General features: G+C 44.1%; 1 protein-coding gene across 1 annotated transcript; it reads left to right on the forward strand.

The window, feature by feature from the left end:
* Window positions 1-711: 711 nt before the first annotated feature.
* Window positions 712-14043, forward strand: bmf1 (BCL2 modifying factor 1). Its single transcript, XM_058615861.1, has 4 exons — window positions 712-870; window positions 3535-3731; window positions 4282-4487; window positions 9229-14043. The coding sequence occupies exons 2-4, from the start codon at window positions 3560-3562 to the stop codon at window positions 9358-9360; spliced, it is 510 nt and encodes a 169-aa protein (XP_058471844.1). The 5' UTR covers window positions 712-870; window positions 3535-3559; the 3' UTR covers window positions 9361-14043.
* The last annotated feature ends 8719 nt before the right edge of the window (window positions 14044-22762 follow it).

Raw genomic sequence — 22762 nt, forward strand, 5'->3', positions numbered from 1 at the left:
TTTGTTGTCATTGTACAGAAATGCATTCAATACACCTGCAGTGCAGATAAACAGTTGTATTACTTGGTGCTGGTAGCCATTACATGCATCTGATATATACTGTAATTTATTAATATCATAACATTGTAATAAATTGTAGCCAAAGACATGTCTTTTATTTATTTATTTATTATTTATTATTGTTATTATCATTATTATTATTATTATTATTATTAATAATAATAATAATAATAATAATAATAATAATAATAATAATACACATAGAAAATCATAGCTCATGGTGTCTAGTTGGCCATTAGTATTCATGGTCATAGGCTAAAATACAACATACTTATATCTTTGTTCATATACCCTATAGCTGTGTGTTTTCTTTTCAAATCACTTTACGTAGTAAAATCGTCAGTTGCGGCTATTTTCTGAGCCGCAGAAGAGCACAGTAGTAGTGTAAGTGCGGTCTCGTGCTACGGGGAATTTCCCGTCCACGTGTCTGAATACGCGACAGAGAAGGCGGGATAAAAACAAACTCTATGATTGGTTGCCGACACTGAGGACACATCCCTCTTAAAGGGGACGCGTCGCTGCCTCGTTGAGACGCATGGCATTCTGCCGACAGAAAGCCCGGCTTCTTTAACGTGGCTGTATTTACTCATTTTCCTCGCCACGCCCCGTTGGCGGAGTCACTCTGGAGCTGACGTCGGCGAAATGAAATCGGCTCGCCACAGTTTTCCTCATAGTATGGACGAAGCCACGGAGGTGACAGGAACTCAAAAAGCCGCCCCGTCTGCTCTCAGCTGGATATTAAACGCGACTTGTCCGACATTGTTTCACCATTTCTCTTATTCTGCCATAACAACGAGACCCGGCTCTGGGGTAAGCTCCTCTGAAACACACTTTCACGCCAGCGGCTTCACACAAACACACACACACGCGCGGACTATTTAATGTGAAGAGACACCGCGAACACGGAAAACAACTGCAATAACAACAGCGACGGCTGAAAGAAACTTCCTTAAATATTCGTGTCTGTACATGTGATAGTTTAATTTAGCGACACGTCGAAGCTTCGCGTGTAAAAGTGATGTTTAGTAGAACTCCGACAGCGAACAACACCGGTTTAAAATGTACCGGCTCTCCCGATTTACAGCAGCGTCAGTCGGTGAATGGATATAAGGTTTCTGTGCAGCGCTGCAACTCATCGATCACCAGTTAATCTGTTGATAATGGGCACTTTTACTTGTTTTATTCATCAAATGTCGATAAAAAAATATTTTTTAAATGACGACAGTCCTCAAATGACTTGTTTGATCCCGTCAACAAAGATAATCAGTTTACTTTCACAGAGGATCAACATTCAAGTTGGTTTTATTGTAATAAATAATGAATTAACTGTTAAAAAATAGCTGGGAAATTATTTAATAGTTGTTTATTAATCGGTCGATTAATTAGTTGTTGTGGTTGTACTGCTGTGATATGTGTGTCTGTCGTGTTTCCTGAAAAAATAACACGTGCATGATATGCGTGCAATATAAACGTTTGTGTTGCACTGTTGTTTAGTGTGCAAACTCTACTGTGGTGACATCATTTGTTCATGTGACCGACCTTGTACGTTTAATAATGAGGACTTTGGATGGATGACTTTTTTTTTTTCTTTTCTTCTTCTTCTTCGACAAGGTCACGTGTCACTGACTGTAGGTGTGGATGTGCACACAAAGTGAGATACAGTGGAAATGGGTGCGATGTGATGAGACCGAATATGAACTGTGTCAATAACAGAGCCAACAGCTCACCCTCCCTCACCCCGCACCTCCCCCTCTCCCTCCTCCTTCCCTTTTGTCAGGGTTGTTGGGTTTGCAGCAGGGGGAGCCACTGTCTGACAAACACACAGCTCACACAGTGCACAGCAGAGCAGCAAATGTAGTAACCTTGTATATACAGAAGTTAGGTATTTTTTTTTAAGGAGCCTGCCGTGTTCTTACTCTGTGTTTGTCAAAACAAAGCATTAAGTGGTTTTACACACAGGGTTTATTGTGAACGCACACAGTATATATCGTGAGGTCTGGGCATGCTAGAGACAGGCCAATTTGCTTATGTTGGGTTAACAAAGAAAATAAAAACTGCTTCTCGGGGAGCTGGCACACTGACAGACCAGACCAGGGAGAGTGTCTCAGGATTTTCCTCAAAGACTGTCATTATGCTTTTGCCGTGGACCCTAATTTGGACGTGTGGTAGTAGTATAACCCTGTATTACAACTCAGTGGTGACTTGGGGGTTAGTTGCGAAGGCAACTTGAATTTCACCCGTATTTTGATAACTCGTTGACCTGCAGTGTGACTCAGGGTTGAGTGGAGTGCATCCTTTAAATTTGAGCAGTTTCCAAGTGCTCCTTGGCGTTCTGTGGTACTGTGGCAGAACTGATTTAATGAGTCATGTCAATGTATTTAGATTGTTATTGTTCTTGTGCTGAGGTTTACATTCTATGTGCAGTCCACATATGATATATGTACTTAACACTGGTGTGTGCAGTGGTTTGTGGCAAAATACCCTATATATGTTGGTAGTTGTGGGAGATGTAGTTAAGGAGCAAGACTCCTGTTCACGTAGCTGCTAAACACAGTTGAGATTCTACCTCTCAATTAGCCCAGTCCACTAAACCCTCTTTAACTGTGGCTCTGCTGAGTCTCCTGACCACAGCATTTGTCAAATAAGCACCGAGGGGTTTTTTCTCACAAAGGAAGGCAGACCATTTGCCCATTCTCTCTTTATCAACTTGTCCATTGAGATTTTATTGATCTGAGGGAGTGCTCATTATGCACCAGACAGGTTGCCTGCAATGATAATGAATGCCATGCAGTAATGAATGTGTGTGAGATCATCTCATCAGGTCTAATGTAGACTTGTTCAAGGTTACCCTTCATTAGTGAAGGAAGTGTTGGAGAAATCAGGTGAATAATAATGACAATCAAGCTATAATAACGATGATATGCTTATAAATGTACTCTGATTTGTATTGTGTGTTACTGATGAGTCTGCTCTGACAAATGTTTGTGTGCTACAGTAGGATCATCTGAAAAGTTTGTGTTGCACTAAGTGTTACAGTAGAGGTCGTAAATTAGCCTCATTAGCCTCACACCAAGCGTGCCTCACACCAAGTGTGTCAAAACACGCTTAGAAAAGCTTCACAAAAGCTAATAGTGGAAAACACCTAGTTTGTAATAACAAAAATAAAGGTCAAAGAAGTGGGGGGTGGCCCCTTCTCAGAGGATAAATAGAGATGCTCCATTAACTGTTTTTCAGTGTACTTCGGTGCTCTCACTGGGTGTTTGATTTGTGGATCCCCAAATAAATACCTGTTTGACTTGAAGACAACGGCCTCAACTCTTTGTTATTTTTCCAGAGTAAGATTTTTGACTGCTCTAATACTTAGAAAAAGACATTTCTCTGAAGTCCACCACGACAGAAGCCTGGGATGTGTTTGATTTATGCACTGGCTGCAAGACAATAATTCTGTCTTTCTCTGTACTGGTACCTTTTAAGGTTCCTCATCGCATAGTGCCCTCGCATGGACGATGAGGAGGATGAAGTCTTTGAGCCAGACCCCCACTGCTGGCGCACAACATTCAGGGAGATAAAGTGTGAAGACCGGGGCACACAAACACCTGGGCCTGCCCTGGCGCAGAACAACGGCATGCTGCCCTGTGGAGTCGCAGAGGAGCCCAGACCACTCTTCTACGGTAAGGACGAGGGTTTCAAACATGAAAATGAACTTTGAGTCGTGCGTGATAAACATGTTATAAAACTGAAGTGCAAAATTATGATGTGAGACTCACTGTGAGAAATGGGAAACAGTACTGCTGTGCTGATGTCACCTCTGGCGCCTGGTAGTCGTGATCACAGCAGGTTTTATGGTCTGCATGGAGTGTACCCAGCTGCTTTGCCATTCAAAAGGCACCAGACTGGCACTGGGACTGAATGGACGTGACAAAAGTGCTCACCTGCACTAAGCAGCAACTGCACAGAGAAGTGATTATCAGAGACAACAAAGTTACAGTGGCACCATTTACACAGTAGCTCTGTAATGAGCTCACATCTGGGTCACCCGCACTGGTGTGTGGGTGAAACTCTCTAATGAGTTGAACAGTAGAATATCTGTGTGTCTTTTGTGTCATAATCACATCAGAGAAAATACTGTCCTGACACTGTCAGACATCAGTGCTGTTAAATAGGTTGTTATACCATTCTCTTTCTTTCAGACTAATACATATTAGTCTTGACACTCTGCAGGCAACGCAGGCTTTCGATTGCACTTCCCAGCACACTTTGAGCTTTTCGGGGATCAGGAAGCGAGGAGGCGACAAGAACGGGAAGAAGAGCGAAGCGGGATGGAGCAGCTTCCCCGGCAGCGGCCTGTGGCGCGCAGTGTGGAGGCCGTCATTGGCCAGAAACTCCAGCTGATAGGAGACCAGTTTCACCGGGAACACCTGCAACTGGTGAGGAGGAATGATGCACCTCAGTGACTGTACAAACTCCAGACAGACACTTTGGCTTCTACTTTGATAGCCAAACTTGACTTACATATTACAAACTGTGACCTTTACCAAGTCGATAAATCATCCCGTTGCTACCATCGTCCACATGTATGCTGTGCCGTATCTGAGGTTTGCACTGAATCCTCACTTATCTCTAGTGAAAGTTTATTAAATCAGTCACTTTTATCGTCCAAAACGGGCTTATTGTTTTGAATTTTTACCGGCGTTATGATTGGGTGATGCTGGTAATTCTGGTAAACCACGATCAAGATAGAGGGGGGGTGGAGGTCAAGAGGGTTCATGTGCAGTCCACGTATTAGCAAGACCATCAACACACTTGTTTGTATTCATTTTTGGATCTCCTGTTGATGTTATAAAGCTTTGTTTTGGTTGTTCTGTACACATGCCGAACTTAAAGCCGAGAGTCTCACACCGCTCTCTCCCTAAAGCCAAAGACTTGGCAGAAGCAGGATAGCCCTTCCCCAACCTCACCAATCTCAGGCTCCCCCTGCTTCCTCTTCCTGTTTATTTCTCTCTCTTTCTCTCACTTTTGTCCACTTTTCTCCTGTTTCCTTAGTGTGCTTTGGAGGATGCCTCAAACTAAACACCAGCACTGTGGTCAGGGTGACACTGTCCACTGAGTCAATGTGCTGCGTAATGTCACTTCTGTGTGGGTGTGCCGTAAAAACTATGACATGCTCTTGCTTCATTTTGCTGAAGCATCAAAAATACACTTAAAGCCCTTGAGCTATTTTCTGCACATTGCAAATGTCTTGTTGCTTAAGTGGTTTACAGCCAAAGATGCACGTCACTTTGCACGTGCGCGCTTCGACACACATGTCCACGCGTTACGGATGTGTACGGGGAAAAAGCAGAAGCAGCGGGAGTAGGTAAACATGTTGTAACCCAAAGCTCTGCATGTGAGCCCCGGGGGAAGCAGCTGTGGTTCTTGGGAGTCTCCAGTCAGCTCCTTTCTCTCTGCAAGCAGCAGCCACAAGAGACACCCAAATAAGAGGTCTGTGTAGTCATAAGCAGGGGAGGGGTGCTGTCCTAAATGATGGTTTAAGCCTGTATAGGAGGGAAGGAACCTCAAATGATCAAGTAACAACCAGCTCTGTTTGTCTAAAAACCTCTCTGCCCTGCATTGAATATAATTTCCCTTTTTCAACCTCATCCCCTCAAGTGTCAGACAGTTTGATTTTCTCACGCGCTTATCAAAATTAGCTTATTCACACTGCGGCATGACTCATGAATTGTGACTTGTCAGACAAATGCAGGGCAACAGATGAGCAGACAGTCAGAGGAGGTTTGCTGTGCAGTGTGTGTGTGTGTGTGTGTGTGTGTGAGTGAGAGCGGCTGTGGGGATCTGACGCACGACAGAGGCAGACCTGGGTCAGGGGATGAGGAAGTGGCTTGGGCTTGTTGTGCTGGTTGAGTAAACAGCGGCGAGGACAGTCAGAGTGAGAATGGCCTGTGACGTCACATCCCGAGTAAAATGGTATTCTGCTATTGTGTGTGTGTGTGTGTGTTCACATAGCAGATGTCTTTTTTTGCGTTTTTTTGGATGTGCAGACTGGCAAATTTCATTTTTGGCTCTGGCTACACGTTTGTATGTAAACATTGTGTGCATGCATGTGTACATGCTCATGCATGGATACACCCATACTTGTTTTTCTGCCTTTTTTTTTCACTGTCTTTCACTTCTCACAATCACACGGTCTGTCAGTCGCTTAATAACAGCGTTACTGTTCGTCACTTCTCATTCCTGCCTGCCCCTGTCAATGGGGTGAATGCGGCGAGTCAGCACAGACACTTGTCCATGAGCAATCCAAGTGCCTTTGACTGCCATCGTCTTGACGGATCTGCGAGCGACGTGGCTCTGAGTGTTCTCCATGGGAGCCCGCGGCCCCCTGGGCAAGAGTAGGGATTAGGTAGCGAAGGAGTGCTGGTGGATGCTGACAGATAAATTGCTCCTCAGTCAGAGAGGGCTAGAGGGGACTGTGAGGTCCCCAGAGGAACGGCTGACATTAGCCGGCCCCGCCATTTGAGACACGGCAATAATGACAGTCACAATGGAAGGAAGACTGCTTCAGCCTGCACAGGGCAAGAAGCAGTGTTGGGTTTCACCCCCATGTTTTTTTAAAGAGAGACGACTCCTGGTGCTTTTGATAGGAGGTGTTGAAAGCTGGGTTGAATATCGTGCGTGTGTGCGTGCGTGCGTGTGTGTGTGTGTGCAGCGCATGCATGCAGTTTTCTGCGGCTTTATCACTTCACTCTTCCAGTGAGGGCATGGCACTCTCTCCTTTCAGTACTTGTTGAATGAGGAGGAGTGGAGCGGCACTGGAAATAAAAACACACCGAGATATATTTGCTTTTCATTTGTTGTCGCGTGATGATTTTTAAGGATGGCGGTGTCAGTGTGTGCTGTTCTCTATCATCAAATACTACTGCTCTTTTGTTTGTATTTTTCCTTGACTCCTTGTCTCCTCCCTGACGTGACTAATCCACAGGTTCTTGCTATCGAGGCGGGCCTGTTTGCTCAGGAGATAAGACAGAGCTTCTGAGCAGCTGCTTTGACAGACGGCCCACATGGGACAATGATAAGGCTAGTGTTTGGGCAAGTGTCACACTGATGACACCGTGCATCTGGCTATACTCTAGCCTCTGTATCGCGGGCTAAATTTAGAACATAGGTCCCCACTTTTGACAGTTGGTGGCATGAGTCATGACTACGTTGCAACAGGCTGGTGTGCACCTCTTTCTGTTCGTCCCTCTCTTGTGTTTCCCTCTCGGCTCGATGGAGTGGAGGGCAAGAAGTCAGCGCCCCGTGATCGCTCTGTCTCGGTTTATAAAGATGAATTGCTTCTCGCGGAGCTTGTAGTAAACACACGAGCGCCGTGATGTGATAAATCCCTCGGCTGACTCACTCTTACCCCCGCAGCTTTTACCGCCTCGTGTCGAAACTCAAATAAATATTATATAGATTGACGTGCAATTATCCGTACGTATAATTGCAACCCCCCCTAGCCTCTTAAGTCATTTAGTTTTAAATTAAAACCAAATTAAAAGTAGGCCAAGTTAGCCAAGTTGAGGCACGCTGGCTGCCATCAGAGCTTAAGATGTATCCTGGTGAGCTCCTGCATATAAATATCACCTGTGTTTATAGGAAAGCAGAATTTACGCTTTTTTAAACGTCCTTGACAAAATAGCCCCGGGCAAGAGTTTTATCAATAACCACCAGTTTTTACCGTAGGTTTTTTACCATTTTTGAGTTCACTTCAGTTCAGTGTTGAAGGAGTAAGTGAGTAGTAAGAGCACATGCTGGTTGGATCCTGGCAAAGCTTACGCAACACCCTGTAATTTTCAGCGCAACTTGATAAGAGGCTTATCACAATGGCAGTTTCTTGGCTGGTAACTGGGTCAATGTTTGGACACCACCTCGATAATCTTGTAAATGTGGCCTATTTAATCTCCTGCCTGTAGATATTTGGGTTTTCATAAACTTCATAAACATGTTGCCAAGAAAAAATAAAAGTAGGATTTTAATACCTTTTAAAAACCATCTCCTTATTTTAATGTGGTGCACATTATTTCTGGGACAAATTTATAAATATTTGCCAAAGGGAGTATCAAGATAAGATAAATTTCATTTTAATTACAATTTAATTGCATTAAAACATTAATAACCAAGGCAATGATAAAGCAATGGGTACTGTCCACTGTTCTTACTTATACTCAGGCTGAATGATTTAGATAACATATCTAATCGTGATTTTTCTGAGATTTGCAATTGAGTTTTGCTGGATTGTGTATTTTTTTTTATAGTCAAGCTTCAGTTAAAGTGTTATCATATGAGATGCCATCAGGATATGAACTACTATACTTAAATGCAAGGAGGTTAACTTAATAATATGAACTGTTTCTAAGGTTAATGAATTAAATTATTCGGTTAAACTGCAGCCATCGCAATTTGCTACTTTGAAAATAAATAATTATCCCTAATTACGACCAACAAATGCGCAAATACCACACAATACTGTGGCTATTTCCTTTGATGGAGTGATATGAGGTCATAAAGTCATCATTTACAACCGTTACGTCCTGAGAGTAGAAAACACTGGCCTGCAGACGAGCTGCCGCACCGTACCTGCCGTGTTTTCCGCAGGCCCCCTGCCTCTCATCAAGAGCTCCTCTAATCCCATTTTGGCGCAGGTATCTTATCTCAGCTTCTCAATGGCAGCGATAGCATTATCCCTCTAATCACACTCAATCCATTTTGGCTCCCGGTCCCGAGAGTCTCCTCCTCCTCCTCCTCCTCCTCCTCCTCCTCCTGCTGCTGCTCTCTGCCAGAAAGACGAGGGAGAAAACAGTGTGATCCGATGATGAAAATGTTGGGAGGCCTGTGCATAGATCCTGCTCACAAAGAGAAACCTCTCTAATAAGCATTGTTGGTGACACAAGAAGACTGTTGTGAAAATATGGGCTCCGTTCTGGTGTCTGGTTTTGCCTTACCCTCTTCTCATTTGACCCCTCACTGTTCTCGCTGTCAATCAGCGAACAACAGCCGACTTCACACCTCGACTCGCACTGAAAACCTAAACGAATGACTTTTTCAGGAGCTGTATCATGTGATTCTGTTATTTTTCTTTTTTTTTTACGATTGAGTTTCACTGACGTTTTTTTTTTTCATTTGTCATTTCAGTATCATCGAAACCAAAGGAACCGGGGGCCGCTGTGGTGGCGCCTGGCAGCAGCTCTGCTCAGCCTTGTGTTTGACAGGGGGCTCATTGCTGGAGGAAGAGGAGGAGGTGGAGGAGGAGTAAGACGGAGGTGAGGAGGTTTTCCTCTCACGTCCCTTTTCCTTCATCTCTGAGACGAACTGGACTCCTAATGGCACTGTCAAATATAACACGGGTCTGTTTTTTTGGGGGGGGGGATAGAAAGGAGACAAAAAGGTCACCGCGGGACGGAGACGACCAACTTTTATAAAAAGTCGCAGGTTTTTTTTCTTTCCAAGAAGATGCCATGATGCTCTGAGATTCCTTCTACAGGACAATGTTCATATTTTCATACACGTGCGGTGTCGTCGTTTTGTACAGTACATTGTTCCAGTTAAATTTTTTGCACTTCGACATGTATCCACCTTACATGACCTCCACAGACCCTGGGAATGATGCCTTATTCAAATGTGTCCTCTCCCTAGAATGAGTATTGAGCAACGTTTGACATGCAAGACGAGATTGTTAGGAAGTGTTTTTATTTCTTTATTGAAGATTCCCAGGTGATCCGTCAAGTTGGTTTACTTCCTTTTCCAAAGAGGCAACTTCTCAGAACAAAGCATTTTGCACCCCCACCTCAACACAACTTATCTTTTGTGTTTGTTTTCTTTCTTTTTCTTTCATTTACTCCGTTATTGCATTACGTTTAAATACGGGAAAATGGGAAGTGTTTGCGCGTGAAGACGTCTGCACATTGGCAACTTTAATCTAAAAACATTTTCATTTGCTAAAATTGTTTTGAGGCAGGAGTTTCTCTGTCATGTGCTTAAACCATAACATCTTTCTTTTTTTTTAATGGCGTGGAAAGTTTCTAGGCGGAGTGTAATTAACATCCCTCACTCGTCAAACAAGCCCGGTGACTGCCGACAACACAACAACACGTCAATCAGGCGTAAAGCAGGCACTGATGCTGTCATGAATGTTAAGAAAAGGAAGTTTTTCAGTGGAGGGAGGTAATTAAGTACACCGTCTCAGGCACTCTACCCAGTTTTGAGGTATTTAATGCTGTTTAATTACAGAACTCCAAGGATTTGTGTTCATTTGACAGCTTTATTCATACTTGTTAGAGGTACCGGGTGTAAAATTTGGCAACATTTAGCCTTCAAATTATATAAAAGGTTCATTCTGAGGTAACAAAAAAACAACAATTCATACAAGGCAATCATTGTATACTTATAATACATTAGGTATAATTATTTTATGTTTAATTCTGCTACTACTACTTGGATTTTCCTGCAGATTCCAAAAAACGCCATAAAACACGTTAGAAGCACATGACACAGAAAGCTGTAATTGCCATGTTACGGTCGTTTTGTATTTAGATTAAAGTCCTGGTGTGCCGTGTTTATCGTGCGCACAGGAAATGTTTGAAGGTCTAGGCACTGTGCACTAAATTAGAACAGTAGAGTGAAGACTTATTTCTTAGTTCTAGTAAAGCGACGTGCTCTCCCTCCAGAAATAACAACAACAACAACAACAACAAAGCTATTACAGCCAAGTCTTATTCAATATTAATTTCTCCAGTCACTCATTTTTCACTCTGGCCTTAATTAGCCCGTAGTTTTAGATGTGTTCTTTTTTTTTTTTCTTTCTTCCATGTGATTGTTTTCAGACCTCCATGCCCTTGAAGTGGAGCTGTGGATCCACTGTTTTTGCACTAGACTTAACACCCTTAACACAAGAGTTCAGATTGTCACTGGGCGAGAACCTCTCGTTTTCCACTTTCCACCAACATTTCAGACTCGCATGTGTTTCAGGCTCCAGTAGCAGCACCTCGTGCCTCGATTGAAAGGTTCCCCCTAAAACCTGGGGTGGCTTTCCACCGCCTGCGTGTGTTCTGAACACCAAACAACACAACTATAACAATAACAATAATAATAATTATAATAATAATCGATCTGTGAAACAGAAACGACTCCTCTCAGGCTATACCTTCATGGGGTTTTACATCATGTGATGTTCTGTCGGGTGATCTCGTATTGTCTGTTTTTTTTTTAAAATTCCGTGTAACCACCACTGTCTCATCAGACAGACAGACAGACAGACAGACAGTCTCTGAAATTAATCAAAAGTGAAAAAAAAGGCTGTAATTATTGTTGAAATATGAATATGTTTTAAGACACTGTTGAAGATGCTGTTTGTTTCCGTGTGTTTTTCATTGCTGAACCCAGGCCAATGTTTGGACCCAAGGAGCAGTACATATCAGGGGTCTGTAATTACGCGCGCTCCTTACAATGTGTCAAGTTTATCACTGCATAATTAGGGTTTCCTCTCATTTTCTTAAAGATATCTCAGGGACAGACTTTGTGGGCTACTGGTAACCTTGAGAATCTGTTACATGGTGAGAAGGCGAGCAGTGTTTTTCGTGCATTTATTTATGACCGAACCACCCGAGGTTTTTCCATCCGCTCGTGTTTTTTTTCTCGTTTTTTTTCTTTCTTCTTTTCACTTTTAACATTTCCTATTGAATTATTTCTCTGCACACACACATAAAGGGTACAGTCTGACTGAGGAGCGTGAGGCTGGCGGTGACAGGGGGGGCTACTGAGCGTGTAGAAAACAGGTGTGTGAGGTGCACTGAATGTGGTTGTGGTTATAGTTTCCTGCGGATCCTGAACGCTGAGCCAGTCCCTGTAGTGCCCCTTCTCACCACTGGTTCTTGTCTTCCTCATTGTGCTGCTCCTTCATTACATGGGTATTGTTCATTGGCTCATTTAAGTTGTAATTTATTTTTTTTCCCCTTTCTTATTTATTGTTTGTATATTTGCCTTTTTTTTTTTCTTTCTACCATATACACTCGTGTGTGCAATTACTTTTATTTTTTTCCTTAGTTTTTTGGTTTCCTGACATGTGATATAAACAAAGACTGCGTATAAAAACGGGACACTATCTTCGAGTTGCGAGTTTTACCTTCAGTTGGGCACCTGTTGCACAATGCCAGCTGTCAATCATACGGTGTCCACTCACATCTAATCAATTTTCCCGTGAACTTAGAAAATTGACATCATATTCTACTAGAACAGACCCGCAACTAGTGATTAAGACTGTTATTATCTCAGGAAAATGTTCTCTGATGTTGATTTTCCATTGAAATTGAGTTATTTTTGCAACTAAGTGCTACTTCAGTCATACTTCCTTTCGCTTATCAAACTTGAAGATTTTGTCCCTTTTTTATAAACAGTCTATGCATATGAACCAGAGTCTATATTTTTTTACGAGTATTACTCATCCCCTTGTAGGTTTGTAGTTTGGGCTCTGTTGCCCTTTAAGCCTGCAGGGAAGTGGGGCTCTAATACTCTTAAAAAAAAAAAGAGATTGTGGGTGTAGTGTTTCACTTAATTGTTATGATTTTCCAGGGACAGACCCATCCAGTTTTTCATTATCTCCCATGCCCCCCCCCCGTCCACTTCCATCTGTCATCATGATCAGATTCACAGTATGTCATTTTCAAAATAAATTCTGTGACCTTTTCCCCTTATAAATAATCAGTCTTGGGGATCTCCCGCTCCCCTCTGTTAACGACACGGATGCCTTCATTATTCCTCTCACGTCGCGGGGAGCGGGTGTTGTTGGTCAATGTGTTACTATGATCTCGATCATTGTGTTGTAATCAACATGCACTGGAAAGTACTTTGTGTCTGTAGAGATCCCGCCGGGGTCCCTTATCTGTGTCACGTGTTTGTGTATAGTATACGCTCTGGATTTTTTTTTTTTTTACTTTTCTTGGGCTTATCTTTGCCATGTGTCAGTTGTCTTTATGTGCGTTGACCAAGTGGGCACTGGAACGATGGTCTGTTTTGTTTGATCATTTTGGAAAGGGATACAAGCCACCACGGTGCCCTGTATTAGCTTTGTTGGAGTGAGGTTCCCAAACTGTACTCCTCACATTATACTGTATGTGAGTACCGGGGGATCCCTAGAGTGGGATGTGTATTTTATGGAAACCGCAGTGTCTTGAATTTTTGTAGTCCACTTTATATAAATTTGAAGTTTTTTGAGGAAGGTTTTTGATTATTATTTTTTTTTTTTTTAACATTTCTTCATGGTCTTTTTTTAAAAAAACAAACTTTTTTAAAATGTATTTTCTTAAGAAAAAGGGTTCTGCTTTTATAAGGATGCTTGTAAACAGTTTTTTTGTTGTTTTTTGTTTTTAAATAGAAGTGGGATCCTTATGAAGTCCATGAGTTCAAGGGCATTTTTCTTTTATATACAGTATATGAATAAAAATGAACTTGGAACATTCCTTGCACATCTCATCATGGTGTATAAACCAAGCCAAGCAAACCAAAACATGTCATGGATTTGGCTCGTGATCCAATAATAGTATCTATGAAATATCTGCCCTTTACAAAAAAAAACAGATTTAAGTGTAAATGTATTTCTAAAACCCTGGAATATGCCTTTAACTGCTCAGTTTCAGCAAAGTCTTGATTATCACACACTCTCTGTATACCAAGAAATGAGACCCAGCGAAAATGTAGCATTTTTGTAAACATTGACTGTGTGTTGTCGAGACTCTACTGTGCACTCGTTTTTTTTTTTGTTTGTTGTTGTTTATATATATTTTGGTTGTTGATATATTATGGAAGTAAAGACAATTTGTTATGTAGTGCAATATGCTGTACATATGGAGCTTTGCTCTACAAATCTTTTTTTTTTTCTGGATTTCTTGTTGTTTATTGGTACTTTTTTTCAATAAAATTTTATTGAAGGTTACGAAAAATGAGTCGAGCTCGTGTTTGGGTGACGATGTTAAGGCCCCGGTATACGTCCACACACGCCGCATATCGCTAAACCCCGGTATACGGTACTCGCGCGCCAGGGTCCTGTAGTCTCTGACTTCACCACCGGGTGGCGGTACAAGTCCGGACGCAGGGAATAGGACGCATTCCTACCAAAGAAGAAGAGAACGACGCTACAGCTCCCTAGGACACGTCTGGTTCAAGCGGCTCATCAACTGAAAGGTCCGTCCGATGAGGTTCACCATGTCGAGGCTCGGACGACTATCCTTGGCGACTACTTCTTCTGTTTCTGCTTGGTGGGCGGGGCATAATACTCCACCTACTGGTGAGGTGGAAATTCAGTTTGCTCTTTGCGCGCAGTTCCAAAACGCTGTGCGTGGAAGTATACCAGGGCCTTTAGTGCTTATGTAGCACAGATCTGTTAAATTGCCATGGAAATAATACACACTAAAGTCCTTATATGGACATCCTGGGGGTGTGTCTTCATAGGTCACATATTCAGGCTTTAAAAAAATGTGTGTTTTTTCCGTCTTATGTGATGTTGAGTCAAAGTTCTGATTCATTTTATATCTCATTTTTAGTCTTGACATAAAGTAGCAATAATTGTGCAGAAGTCACAAAATAGACTGTTTTTTCATTAGTTTTTGTTCATAAAAACAAGCCAAGCGAACTTTGAACTGTGACATATTCACAAATTTCACAAATTCAATCCGACTTTAAACATGTTGAGTCCTTTTTGCTCAGGTGTGTATATAATTGGTGAAAATACATTTTCAGATTGTCTAGGTTGCGCTGAAAAAAAAGGATATCTGACTCTATATTGCACATTCTTACAGCCTCTGTGTATACTGTACGTTTAAACATAGTGATGGAAAAAAGCAGTTCTAAGGGTTAAACACACATTGTGTCAAACTAGGGCTTCCAAGGTTTTCTCTGTCATGTACGAGAGTATACAAATGTGGCTGTGCATTTGCTATGTGCTTTACGGTAAACAAACGTGCAGTTAGCACTAACGCACGGGCGAGTCGTAGGAGAATTGCGCTGTAGAGCAGAGTGAGTGTACGCTGTACATGTCGTCGCCTGTTCTGCTGCTTATTAAAGCAACAAACTATTCACTTAATCCAGTCAAACAGTCTGTAAAGCCTCCATGGAGAATGACTTTTCCTCCTTTGCTCTGCTCCCAATTTTTTGGAGCCTGAGCTTTTATTTTCGAAGGAGTTCGCCATTGTGTGAGCGTAAGAGACGGATGGATTAGCCAAGTGTCTGAGGCCAGCCAGGCATTTGAAGGCGACCAGGCGTTTGGCAGAGACAGTGCCCATCATCGCCTCCCTCCTGCTGCGAGGTCATTAGTTTAGCTGGACCAGAGGGGCTTCCAGAACTCTAATAACCGCTCTCTCTCTGCACACTCTGCACGTGCACACGCACACTCGAACAAGTGTTGCATGACAACTGAATGAATCCACACACACAGTTACCTCACACTCCATTACTGTCACTTCCTGAAAGGTTAAGGCCAATGCTGCTGAGCCTGCAGATGGGTTACACCGCACCGCGGATGGCCACAGGACACGGGGAGTGATTGATTACTCCTGACACCATATAAACATTCGAGGTTTGCCTTCCCCCGTGTAACGTACTGTACAAACGACCATCTTAATGTTAAAAGTGGATATGGTTTAACGTCATGCCCCAAGATGAATGTTTATGATGCACTTTGTCTGTAACCGTGCACTCGCGCACACACCTGAGTTCTTGCCGTTCTGACTAGACGACTCACAGTGTCTTTTCCCCTCGGGGCTGACGCGTGGCACTTCTATTGTCGTACGCGCCAGATACAGTTTCATGCTCCACCTGTTGAGCCACCTACAGCAGTGAGACAAGAGCTTCCCTGTACGTCGCCACAGACACATGCGTCCAGTACCGCGTGAGTCGGAGGATGCGGTTGAACGTGAGCGACAGCTCCTTCTCCTGTCACAGTTGGTTTGGCGTAACTGTTCAAGCTCTCCCGTCCTAATCCTGTGTCTTTAAGTGAAGCCATCTCGAGCCTTAATAGGAGCTAATTGACAGCGCTATTTATACAACTGTCAAAATGTATAGCTGTCATGTGACTACATTCCTCAGAGCTATGTTTGTGTGGACGCAAATAACCGGAATAAAAGCCCGATCGGAATGAAAAGGCTTCATGTAAACACAGCAATTCATTCAGATTGTCATTGTGAGTGGTGTTCATGTAGAGGCTTGCTCCTATCATGACTGCCTACTGCGCTATGTAAACATAACGTAATTCCACTTTTTGATAATGCTGGAAATGGATGGAAGAGATTGTAGAGCAGTAAATTAAACGTGCTTGGATTTATGTAAATGTCCTCCTGCCCTCTCCGGGGGGGTTTATCGAACACAGGAGCAGTGTGAAGCACTAAACCTGCTGAGGAGACGAATATACTGTTTGAAGAACAGTATATTAGTTGACTAATAATCATAAATGAAAGTCATAGATGTAAGAGAGAAGGGAACTTAAATATTTTACGGGAATACTTCACGATTAGCATTTAACTTTGTATTACTAGAATAGAGGTAGTATTTTAGAAACATTAAGCTTCCAAACCTCAGTTTCTTGAGTATTATTTTTGTTGTTACGTGCCCACCAGTGACACTGCGATGCTAATTCTGCCCTTTTTAGCGTCCGCCATCTTGGCTAACAGTTACGCTAACACGACGAAGTGTCACTGGTGGGCACGTAACAAAGAAAAGAATGAAGATATTTCTCCACTCAGGGGAAACTGAGGTTTTCAAAAATACTTCCCCTATTCTAGTAACACAAAGCTAAATGCTAATCGGTGAAGTATTACTTTCAGTTGGCTAGCAGCTAGTGTTTGTTTATACAGGTGGACGATGAACTTCTTCTTCTACTGGTGTTTCCAGACAGTTGGACAACGCTACTCGCATGTCAGAATAGTTGATACGACTATTACAAATGTGAACTCACAGGCAGCCAATGTGCCAAAAATGTCCTGTTTACCTCGGCTTCACGGCGACTACAGTCCTCTCCTCTCAGCTCAGCGCTTTAATGAGGAGAGCGTTGGCTTACCCCTGGCTCAAACAATGGCTTCTCTGTTCCTCGGGGCCTGGCCGCCTGCTGAAAGAGACACCCATTAGAGAAGCGTCTATCTCTGGGGTCAGGCCCAGGGGTTACGCACAAGTAAGGCTCTTGTTTATGTCTGCCAGGCCAATCAAAACACTGCAGCCTGCGTCGTTAACTCCTACTCGCCCGGCTCGCCGGCAGACCCACGAGGACTTTCTGCTTGAACCGAAGCCACGGAGTGCAACACATTCAGCCGCAGCTTTAATGTGTCCCTCTTGTGCCAAACTAAAGTGGCGCATTGTGTCACTAAGTGAATAAAGTAGCTCCGTGAGAGAAAATCCGAGCAAATTTGTGTTGACAGGCAACTCAGCACCTGCTTTGTGCCACCAGCCGCAGATTCTCCCGCCAGAGCTCAGATTGCTTGGAGGAGCTCCTCACTCCGGCAATTACTTAATTATCACCTGTGAGCTCGCCAATTTTTATTATTTTTTTTTTTACTGGGCTGTAGTTTAATGTAGGGGTTATTAGAGGAAAGGAAACACGTCTGAAAATGTGACATAGGAAGGTCAGCAGTTTTTCCCTTGCACTCAAATATAAAAAGACGAGAGACGAGAGATTGGTGAGTTTGTGTCTTCTTTTGAAAACAGATTATTCTGCAGAAATGTACATTCATGCCCGAGTTAATTGCGAGTGCCATTGGTTAAAAACTTTAATCTGCTCGGGTTTATGAGCCTGCAAGTCATACCTGAGAAGAGTGAGGATTTGTTCATTTGATTGTCCTCAAGTTAAACATAAAGCAGTTTCACAACCTGTAGTGTCTTCCAGTTGTAGTCAGAAGTCAGGCGGGATCTCGAAGGTGAAGTCACTCCCAGTTCTCAATCTGAGTTCCGAGCATTTGTTAGACATCTGTGTTGTCACAAAGTTCTACTCGCCTCAGTCAAGGCGAGAGAACGCCCCCTTTGATATATTTGAACACTTTCTGTTCTCCTCTTTCCCGTCTTTGCACACATCTGGTGCTCAGGCCGTTGTCATGGGAATAAGCAGCTAAGCCAACAGTGTTACATGTGTCGCCGTGTGCAGTGAGAGAATCGGGGCTGATCGGGGGGTTCAGCTGGGCATGCTGCGGGCGCAGCAACTCAGCAACCACCGTCCTGATCCCCCCCAATCCAACCCAGCCCCCCTCCCCTCCTCTGTTTCTGCTGTGACTGAATGCAGCTGACCTCCTCTGGCAGAGACCCCAGCCCTAAACCCCCCCACCTCCTCCTGCCTCAGCTCTGCTCTGCTCAGCCATCCCATCACAGCTGGGAGGAGAGCGCGCAGAAACAGATCTGTTAACACTTGGTAGCTGATAATCAAATAAACAATCCGACTTTTTGCTATTGCAACTGGATCATTTTTTACAGTTTTACATTTTTTACTGTCCCCCCCCCCCCTCCCCTCGCTAACTTGTGTTTGAATCTGAATCGGCTACTTTCTCTGGTAAATGGAGAGATTGGGCAATCACTAAAAGTGCAATTATTGCGTCCAGACTTTTAATATACACGTGAACGTGTTAGTGCAAAGCAAATAGATGAAAATTGGACTAAAAGAACCGGATGATGAGATTAGGAGTCGAGCTATGACTGCATGTTGTCCTTGACATGATGAAATTCAGGCGGTATATTTATGAGACTGACGAGGGGAGCGTATTTATGCTCTGTCGGCTTAAAGAATTGTTGTTTTTGAGTTCATTTAAGGTTGGAAAACTCCGAACGACGCTTGGCTGAGGAATAAATTGATTCCTTACTCGTGCTCGATGTACTCGACTCAACTTAACTGTGTCTGAAAACATACCGACTATCCTGCACGGAGAGTTCCCTTTGTTTACCAAGAGCAACCCAGCAGAGCGCAGTGCTTTGTTGAGCAGCAGTCACTCCCGGCCTCACAGCTGTGACACACACATTCACACACACACATTCACACACACACACACGCACACGCACACGCACACGCACACGCACACGCACAGAACAGAAATCTGACTCACAAACACTAGCAGTATCCTGTGGTCAAGGGGAGGGGTTTTAACTCAGCACATGAACCTGCTGAACTTGTCTTTACCAGCTCCTGCTGGCCATTGTCCCCCCCCCCACTCTGCCTCCGCCTCCCTCCACCCCCTCTACTCTTTCCAACTTTATCACGTTTTTAAAATCTCGACGCGTATGCGCCGCCATTTGGACCCAATTACACGATACACCCCATGAGCATGCACACAGCAGGCAGCCATCTCTGCTCCATGTGTGAAAAGCATCGACACGCACTTGGCATGTAGAGCTGAGAGAGACACAGGCCTCGGCTAATCATGATGAGGGGGGGGGGGGATGTCACTCAAAAGACAAGCGGGGTCATTGTTGGCAACTAATTGGCAGGGAGGAAGAAAAAAAAAACAACAACAACGAGTTCCTGTAGAAAGATAAAAATACAAAGTCACTGTGGTTTCCTGAGGACACACTGCGAGTCCTCTGCGCTGGCAGGGCCCGAGGTGTGCAGTAATGAGAGAAGTGCTCGCTGCATGCCCAGTTTCCAGACACTGTGCATTTGCAAGCAAGCAGCACACACACACACACACATACAGAGAGAGAGAAAAGCTGGTAAAAGCCTGCGAGCTACAGAACCAGGCCAGTTCAGCGGGTGCACTTTTTTCTTCCCCAGCATGTTGGCTGGGCGCCAGAGACGTCAGGCAGGCAGCCCTGTCTTGTTAGTGCAACTCACCTTGATAACAGCAGTGTGGAGGGAGGGAGGGAGGGAGGGAGAGAGAGAGAGAGAGAGAGAGAGAGAGAGGGAGGGATGAGGCCGAGGAAGAAAAACAAGCAGAGCACCAGGGGTGGGGCTCTGGGACAATTGTGTGTGTGTGTGTGAGTGTATCTGTTTAGGTTTGAGTGCGTGTGTCTCCTCACGCAATGGACCTCCTCCAAACAGTAACAACTGCAAAAACACTGGGTAGAGTGTTAAACTCAGAGCAGTTTTTCCAAGCTCATGTTTCACAACAGAGCACTAGGTCCTGCCTCTCTCTCTCTCTCTCTCTCTCTCTCTCTCTCTCTCTCTATTTCTTCCTCTGTGACTTCTTTTTTCTCTTACCTCCCATCCCCCACTCTGTAGTCGTTCCCTCCCTTTTTCTCACATATTGGCCCTGTTTTTCTGCACTCCTTTTCTATCTGTTTGTCTATCACACACACACACACACACACACACACACACACATAACCCCTCCCCCCCCCCATCCTTTCCTCTTGCTGACTGACAGAGCTGATTTACTCCAGCTTTGGCGAGCTGCCAGCTCATCTCAAACAATTGCATGAGCTACAGGGCTCGGCTGGTGGAGCCAAGTTTGGCTGGCAATAAACAAAGTCATAGTTTGGCTCCTCTCCTCTCCTCTCCTCTCCTCTCCTGATCCCCTTATTATTATTACTCTAATTTCATCCCCGTCTCTCTCTCCCTCTCTTTTCCTTCATCTTTAATTGTCACGCAGAGTCCAGACAATGACCAGCCAGTTCAACCTCATCTCTCCACACACACACACACACACACACACACTGCCGCCTCAGCAGCGGCCACCTCCGGCCAACTGTCGCTATCCCTGCACACTGATTGGCTACTGCGATTGCCCAGAGGAATCTGGGTAAACTCCTGACCCCCATACTTCTCAAAGAGAGAGTCTGAGACATCTGGAACACGGAGTCACCTGGGACTGGAGCTCGGAGAACAAAACACTGCGATCGTCTTGATCCTGGCTGCTCATTATTAACCTGTGGTCATCTCCTACCCACGATAGGACGACATGAAACCTATGTATGATATAAACAAAACAACAGCCTCCCTAATAACTTTAGGGAAATGGAGTAGTGGATTTCAATATCTTTGGGGAAATGGGATAGTGGATTTCGTGTGCAGGGGGTTATTGTAAAAATCTGTGATGAAGCTCTAATTATATTTCTGTTTTTCGAAAACAGCTTCGTTTTTTTTGGGTCTGGAGTTTTGGCACAACCGCTCCATTAAAAACCTGGTGATTCTGACAGGAGCTCCCAGTGGACCCGCATCAGGGGAACGGAGTAAAACAAAAACAAGACAAGCCATTCCCGCGAACAGATTTTGCTCATAAATAATTCCCTCTAAGACAGTTTTATGAATTTCAAATGCGGGGAGAAACGAGAGTGGGCTGGAAAACAAACCGACAGCATAATGTGTGGCTGTGTGCAACATTTAAATTACAAAGGCTGCGCTGTAGACCTGTTCGGTTTGAAAAGTTCCCTGAGAAAACTTCACTTGTGATTTACTGTTGTGTATATAAAGTTGATTTGATCTGAACTGATTTCAGCTGCTCTCAGCTTCCTTCTACGAGGATGCTGCTAGTTGTGCAACAGTTTCCCTACAAGTACTATCATGGCCTCAGCTTTTGACCTTAATTTCTTTGGTATTTGACTTGATGCACCATGTAGCGTGGTAACTACGTGTGATGTGGCTATTATTTACGTCTTCTCGTATCACAGAAAGTCGTGCTTCCTAGTGCCCTCTTGCTCGCAGAAGCCCGTACTTTGGTTTCCATTGAAAACTCATTTTCAGCAGCTGCAGCTTCTTTCATTGAAGATGAGTCTCGAGACTCGAGCGATGCATGCGAAACCTCACCGTGGTGTGCTCTTGTGGCCTCTCAGTCAGACAGAGCAAGAGGCTCCGCAGACATAAGAGAGGGCTTGACGGTGTCATGTGACCACGGCCCTGAGCTGTGTTGTGGTGCGGTGAGGTGTGGTGAGGATGGGACCTGCCTACCGAACGGCTGCGACGCCGGAGAGAGGCGGTGGTTGAAGCGCTGTGGTCGCAGCAGACGGAGCGCAGGGGTAACAGCAGACAGGGGCCCTCCACTGTTGCCTGACCACCCCTGACAGCCACCAGCATACTATGTTATTACGTCTTATTGAGCTTTATGACATGGCTGATCGTTTGGGTTTGACATGCATGGACTAGCCAGCTTGGCACAATTGCAGTGTAGAAATGCAAAACACCCCCCCTTCCTCCCCCTCCTCCTCCCCCCTCCATCCCCTTCTATCTCACTGGCAAATGTTTATGCAAACCTTGGTTTGTGTAAACCTCCTGATACTGTTTTCAAGGACTCCTGAGGAAAACAGCAAGTGCAGATCTGGCTCAAAGTAGATAACGCCGATGTAAATAACCCCCCCGTGTCCAGCTTCAGTGATAACAAGAGGCCTAATACCATTGTTTTTTTGACACACCCTGACCTGTGACAGTTGTCTGCACTTGACAAGATCACAGTCTGGCTGATAAACACACAGAAGTTGTCTTCTACTTGGAAACACACACACAGAGAGAGAGAGGGAGAGAGTTGTCTCTCCTCTCCCCCGTCTTTATCTTACCTCCAGCATGTCCTCTAATGGGTTTAAACAGAAAATCAGGCAGATTAACAGCATTAGACCTAATAAATCCAGTCAAAGGCTTGATAAAGATGGAGCTGTAGCCAGTCCCTCCCTGCTGGGCTCTAACATGGGAGCGCTGCTCTAATCTAGTTACCAGTAGAGGGATTTCACGCTGGGGTAAAAAAAATGACATCAGCTCTTGCACATTAATGAAGAAGTTGAAAAACAG

This window comes from Solea solea, chromosome 18 (assembly GCF_958295425.1).
Source record: "Solea solea chromosome 18, fSolSol10.1, whole genome shotgun sequence".
Taxonomy (NCBI): domain Eukaryota; kingdom Metazoa; phylum Chordata; class Actinopteri; order Pleuronectiformes; family Soleidae; genus Solea; species Solea solea.

Coding starts and splice junctions, on each gene's coding strand:
- bmf1 (XM_058615861.1), top strand. CDS start 3,560: ATGGACGATGAGGAGGATGAAGTCTTTGAGCCAGACCCCCACTGCTGG. Junction 3,732..4,281: donor GCCCAGACCACTCTTCTACG/GTAAGGACGAGG, acceptor GACACTCTGCAG/GCAACGCAGGCTTTCGATTG. Junction 4,488..9,228: donor ACCGGGAACACCTGCAACTG/GTGAGGAGGAAT, acceptor TTGTCATTTCAG/TATCATCGAAACCAAAGGAA.